The following is a 6,899-nucleotide window of genomic DNA, read 5'->3' as shown; positions in this document are numbered from 1 at the left end:
TTTTTTTTGAGCATTTTCAGGATCACAAATTGATGATTCCCCGAGACTATTTTGATTCGGGCAGAGATCGAAATATTAAAAAGATGACTTGTGACTTCTATAGATTTGTTACTAAATTCATTGATTCATGACGATGATGCTGGATGAATTATTATAAATTATTATCATAATGTCTAAGAGAGACAATTTATTCTTCTGGTGTTTGGATTATCCTTATTTGTTGGAAAAAGAGGGAACCATGATCGTGTGACTTCAGAAAAAAGACTTAACGATCTTCCAACGTTTCTACATCCGGTCTACGATATGACTGGATACTTTTCAGTTTGTAAATAAATCTTAATAAATGCTAAATTCTTAAATAGTAAATTATAGTAATAATACAAGTTATTCGAGAGAAGAAAAATATGATAAAACTGCTAATCAAAGATAAATGCGAACACTGAGAATAAAAAGTGTAAATCCATAATAGATCATCATTTGCAAGAACGGCAATTCCTAAAAAAAATGGTAAAAATTATGATGAAAAAAAATGAAAGAAAAAAAAAGAAGTAAATGCAAAAGGAAATATAAACTAAAGGATATTGTACGTGATGCAATTTATAAAACTCTATCAGTTTAATAAATTATACTTTCCTATTTAAGAGATAAAATTTTTCAATGTTATCCTTAAAAAAATATTCGGTCCTCTAGTAATCTTGATTTCAAGTTAGGCTCTTCTTTACATCGAATGCACAAACTAAAAAGTATAAATTAATATATTACATGTATTGATTAAATAATAGTAATTAAGAATATACAAAAGAGGTGTTACAAAGCCATGGACCAGTCCATGGCAAAAAAAAAAAAGAAAATATATCAACGTATGCATAGAATACTTAATTTAATATGGTAATTTCAATTATTTTTTTTTTTTCGTATATTTATGTATAGTATATATAGAAAAAAAAATTTTTTGTTAACTTTCAATAAAGTGTAAACAAAAATCCATCAAATGTACCAGAGCTCTTAACATAAAATTGAACACGAATATCAACGAATATTCTAATTTCATATTCTCGACATCGATATAACACTAATAGGGTGTAACATATTTTATAAAATCTGTAACTACGTGCTATTTCTTTTACACGTGATAAGCGATTGGCGTGAAAACGAACACGTAAAATGTAAAAATGAAAAAATAATAATAAAATAAAAAAATTAACAATATTAATTTTAAAAGAGGGAAAAAATTCGAACAAAATTCGAAACAAGAAAAAAAAGAAAAAAAAAGGAAGTGATAAAATACTAGGATACTTAACACACACTTCCGATTATTATAACGAACAAACTTTCCTTTCGTTAAAATGCAATACCGTATAAAAATATTTAGATCAATGAGCAACAACAAAATTCATAAAAAAAAAAAAAAAAAAAAAGGGAAGCGTTTCGATTATATTATCTTATAACTCGATTACATTAATCGATACGAAGACACATACGCTTTCACTTAAAAAATATTAATCCCTTTGCACCCGTACTTTAAATCTAAACAGAACGAATATTTGAAATATTTTTTATATATGTATTAATAGAATTCATTAATTTGGTCATTTTTCTTGTTTTTTCTTTCTCTCTTTTTTTTTTGGTCTTTTTTTTATTTTTTTCTTTTTTGTCATCTTTTTTCGTTATTCTCAAACAAACAGGACGACAATAAAATATGAGAAAACATGTATTTATAAAGCACTACGCGTTACGAACATATAATTATTCGAAGATTTCTAATTCAACCATCACAAGAGGAGTATTTATATATAAATTCGTACGTGAAAACATTTAACTTTGCGTAAAATTTATCAAACAAGCTTACATACTTACTTCAACTCACGTTAAAAAATGCAGTTTCGTGTGCAAAGGGTCGATAACAAATCAGTCCACGAACCCAATACACTCTGGTACATATCGATTAAATTAATAGTCGATTAACAGAACAGCGCGAAAAGCATTAATAAAATGGGACATCTTTGGGAACGATAACAATAATGACAAAAATTGATTTCTTACACGACTCGTAACAATAACAGAAATAATCTAATAATATTTATGTATAATATCGTTTATATAATAAATTAAAAGATACAGTTTATATCATCGAACTGTTCTGTTAACAACAGCGATAAAAAACCGAACATTTTCCATCGATTTTCTTTCTAAAAGCATCAATCATCAGACCATCTTTTTCTTTTTTCGTTATACCACTCATCTTTAATTTAATTTTATTGAATTTCACACTTTAATCCTTTGTACTCGATTAATCTAACACGCAGAAAAAGATAAATATTAAATGAAATATTAATTAAATACTTAAAAAAAAAGGAAAAACAGCAAAAAGTTTTTAATCACTTAAAAAATCAATCGTACGTATGTTTCTTGAAATTGGACGTTAGAATCAATATGTCTTCCATTTAAAATTACGATAGTCGATACAAATCGATTTAGTCGATATAAATCGATTTAGTTGATACAAGTCGATATAAGTCGATTAACTATCATTTTCGATAAATATCGTAAAATACTGATATCCATTTTTTTTAATATCATATGAAATTATTCAAACGAAAAAAATACACGTTTTTATATCTAATTCGAATAATTCATATCTATTCGAATGTAAAAGAAAAATAATAATAATAATAATAAAAAAAAACAAAAAGAAATAAACGTACCTCAATAAAATTTGAACGTCGTTGAGAACAAAGGGTTAAATGCGATGATCGGTACAACGAATAGATCACTGGAATAGTATATATCATAGTTCATCATGCGACGCGATTGCAGAGCCGTTTATTCAACGCAGGAAAAACTTGACAGAACATTTCCATAAATATTACTTTAATATCAATGAAGGGAGGGTCTAGAAGCTCTCTGCTTTAACCTAGCCAAAAGCGCTTGTTCCCCATCATCTTCCGTCTTCGATAACATTCCTCGAAAGCTTTCCGATCTGTATTTATCCCTTAAGAATGTCCTCCTTTCTTCTTTGTACTTTTCTATCCTTTCTCTACACTGAGGATCGCCAAGATCTAACCCAAGATTCTTTAAATGCGTTTTATCAGAACTACTCGACGTAGCGTTCGAACCTGTTCCAACATTAGGCGTAGAACTGTGCTGCGCGTCCTCTGTAACCTGTTTTACTGGTAAAGATGCTTCCTCCGTCATCTTATTGAATTTTGCTTCGTCTAAAGATCGACTGAGCGATGCTCGTGTCGCCCTCGCGTGACGAGCTCTCAAACATGGTGGCAAGTGTTGAGTATTATTTACCGGTGGTTCTTCCGACTTTCCCCGAGCAGAATCCAATTCTTGCTTCATTTTTCGCTCACGTACAATTTCCCTACCGATTTCAGAATCAAAGCTTCTTCGATCCTTGTTACTTTCCGCTTCGTATCTTCTTCTTGGTGGGAGGGATAAATCTCCCACAATACCTCCAGATAACCTTTGCAAAGCTAATTCTTGAAGTATAGCAGCCGTGTCTCGAAGAACGATAGAATCATCCACCGGAGAAGATGTATTTGAAAAAGTACACGATGAGTTTAAGGATGTTGTCTCGGATGCACCTTCTGGAGGATGAGCTATCTCACTAGGTTCTGCCGCATTCTCCGATGGTATTACCACTTCAATGTGCTCTTGTAATTGGCTGTTCTTCACGTTATTGCATTTCAATGATTCTTCAGCACGCGAGGAAAATTGTTTGTGCTGTTGACCGTTCTGGGTCGATTCCTTTGGCGAAACATATTCAAAACTTTGGCACTTTTCTGATTTTTGATTTTGACAACGTTGCTTGTTGTTATCAACATTAGTTAAAGATAAATCAAGATTTTGACTCTTCTTTGATTGATTGGGGAACGAGCAGCGGTCACTTGCCTGAAATTGTGGTTTCTGATGTAACTGCAACGAACGTCGAATTTCTTGTTGTTGAAAATCGAGACTTTTTGAGGATCGTTGAGAATTTGCAAAAGTTTCTTCTTCTACGAGAATCTGTTCCTTCACTGGATTCTCATTTCTATTGAACGCTTTAGTGTTATCTAATTGCGTGTAACAAGCGTTGTTTTCATGCTCCATTTCATTAGATTTTTGATTTAAATGAATATCCGCCATACTAACGGTACGTATCTTCTGATTTCCATTATCTTGATCTTGTACAGGCGAATGCACGATATTTGAAAAATTATTCCCAGAATCAACCACTCCAAAATTTGTTTGATCATCGAAAACTCTAGAAGTTCTTTGTACCGTGTTAACATCATGTTCCTCGAGTTCTCTATTATCAGCAACGTCGAATGTCATTTCAGCCGATTCCTGAGGAAGAACGGGACTTTCGGTCAAGTCACTGACGCCGATGCAAGACGTATCAGTATCCACAGTTGAACCCATAGTGAGATCCAAAGAAGTTCTGGAAACATTTTCCGATATCGATCTTAGTTGCGGTGCATCCGTTGCAATCGCATTATTCACGGTGCCTTCTAAAGGATCCTTAGAGCTACTTGATTCGCTCGTAGGTGTCGTAATCGAACCGGTTGTCTCTACTATCACCCACTCACCGGAATCGTTAGTGTTGGATATCATCTGTGATGTTTCTGTGTTTGTAAATATCTTGTCGGAGTTATCACAAATCACAAAACCGGAATCGGGCAAATCCTCGATCGTTTGTTCGCATGACATCGGAGAATCGAGATCTGTTGCGCTGGATAATGGCAGTCCTGGTAATTCGTTCCTATGTGCGTTTGAATTTCCAGCCATAGCAGCCAAATCGTCGTTTTGCGAAACGATCGATTTGTTCATCGGTACATCGTGTTTTCGCACGTCCAACGTATCTCTGGTGTCTCCGCTACGAGATTTATTATCTTCAACGGGACACGAGCTTGATCTATTTTCTATATCCTTACAAATAGACGTTGTTACTTTACTAGAGTCTATCTCGCTAGGATGAGACATTAGCCTCTCGCAAGGCATCATTTCTTGGTCGACTACATCCGATACAACTAAGTTTGTTTCCTTCGAAGTCTTTTGAGTCTTGGAAGGCTCTTTATCATCGTACAAATCTATGTGCTTGTCGTATGCCATTATTCTCTCACAGGATTTAGCATTACTCTGCCCTTCTAAGTTTACAGATAACCTATGACTAGGGTCGGATGATTTATCGGAAGACACGCTAGTTCTGTTCAGTTTATTCGCGTTACTTTGTTCGTCATCGATTTCTAAAGGTAAAGTGAAACTTCGGAAACTTATCCTAGGACTGTTAGCTGGTACAGGTGACGTAGAATGCGGTGTTCCGTGTAGTGTAGCGGGTGTGAGCGGGGTTGAAGCTTCGGATAATAACGGTAGGTACCCTGGTGTTGGCAAAGGAGATGGAGTATCCATGCTATGAATATCTGCAGATACCATCACCTGTAAAAAAAAAATATTAAACTTGTTAATAACGATTTTAACTTTTTGTTTTTACAACAACAAAATTCAAGAAAATTATATACATAAAACACACGATTATTATATACCTGATCAGGACTTTGGCTATCAATGAAGCGCAACTCAACGTCGCATTGCAGTCTTTCCTCTAATCGCGATCTCTTCCTCTTGGATCCACCGGTAGCGGCTATATTCTGCGTTCCTTCCGTTCTTTGCCGTCGAGGAGATGCTTCCACCGATGCAACTCCCCCACTCTCCTCCTCCGAGAACATTCGCATTTCTCGTTCCTCCAAGTCGAAGTTAAGCTGTATTTCCGACAAATCCAACGGCGACGCGGTATTCGGTGCGTCTGCTAAATGATCGAAATAGGAATCATGCGAAACTGATCGACTATGCCCGCAAGGTCTAGCTGGTGGCGGTCCCAGCAGAGGACCTAAACTGTCCTCACCATCCAAACTGTCTGCGCTTTTCACTGGTCTTAATCGTCGTAAGGAGTTTAAGGAACTTGGCACCGTTTCTGTTTGAGGTGGCGTGCCAACTTGTCTTGTTTTTCCTCTGGCACCCAAACCACCTCGACCGAACAAAGCTCTCCAGTTCAACGAGGGTGAACGTTTCGAGCCATTTCTCTTTCGCGGTAATTCTATGACCGTATGGTAATGTAATGGTAACCCGGCTGGACCAGCGCCCACTTCCACGTAATCAGGCTCACCTCTCAGGCTACGATTTCGAGCCTCTTCCAAACTAAGCAATCTCGCCGGTGTTGTAATGGCCAATGATTTCGGCCTTCCGACCGGGCCGTCTCCGAAAATCAATTCGGCGTAACAGACCAAAAATTCCGTGACCACAGCCTGCACACCGACGCCTTGCAACGCGGCTACGCCCCCAACCTCCAATTCCTTGCATCTTAAGAGATTCGGAGCCCAAACAATCGCAACGTTACGCGGCGTCATACCAGTCTCCGCTCCTCGAGCTGCGACTCTCACTAAATGTCGCATAAGATATTCTAACGTTCTGAAAATATAAATTATATAATTATTTTCCTATTATTGTCTTCGTAAGAGATTTATTTTCAAATAGAGAGAAAGATAAATTTTCCTTTTTTTCCCCCAATTTACCTGTAGTGCGGTGGTGGTAATTTTCTAACGGTATCCCTCATCCGCCTCAATCTTTCCGCGTCGGTACTAGCTTGAACCGCGCTAACGAAAGTGGAATAAAGCTGGTACGTACAGAGCGGATTCGGTAGCTCTCTGAAGTACATTTTCAACAACGAGGCGACAGAATGAATATCTTGTAGAATACTTTCATCGGAATGCAATGCAGGAACACGATCCTCGTCGAACGCGTTTCGTAATCTCTGAATGTTCGATGTCACGCCGCTTAGACGATATATACCATCCACCAGGCCATGATTCTCGATGAATTCAGCGCAGCACGTTAAAACAGTAGGCACTGTAAGCATA

At 36.4% G+C, this 6,899-nt stretch overlaps 1 protein-coding gene across 11 annotated transcripts in view; it reads right to left on the bottom strand.

The window, feature by feature from the left end:
• Nucleotides 1–6,899, bottom strand: part of LOC102680620 (rho GTPase-activating protein 32) — a 28,407-nt gene continuing 21,508 nt past the window's right edge. For 6 of the 11 annotated variants that reach the window (XM_006615575.2, XM_031510462.1, XM_006615576.2 and 3 more), the window contains 3 exons: nt 6,555–6,888; nt 5,529–6,450; nt 1,648–5,421 (listed from right to left, as the gene is read on the bottom strand). In XM_006615575.2, coding sequence (XP_006615638.1) covers nt 2,878–5,421; nt 5,529–6,450; nt 6,555–6,888 — 3,800 coding nt within the window. In that variant the 3' untranslated portion in view covers nt 1,648–2,877. Of the gene's footprint in view, nt 737–1,647; nt 5,422–5,528; nt 6,451–6,554; nt 6,889–6,899 lie in introns of those variants that run through there. The other 5 variants (XR_004150489.1, XM_031510460.1, XM_031510461.1 and 2 more) reach the window with 5 other exon arrangements.

Source organism: Apis dorsata, unplaced genomic scaffold (assembly GCF_000469605.1).
Source record: "Apis dorsata unplaced genomic scaffold, Apis dorsata 1.3 scaffold_227, whole genome shotgun sequence".
Classification (NCBI taxonomy): Eukaryota; Metazoa; Arthropoda; class Insecta; order Hymenoptera; family Apidae; genus Apis; species Apis dorsata.
This window is presented reverse-complemented; position numbering and strand designations above follow the sequence as displayed.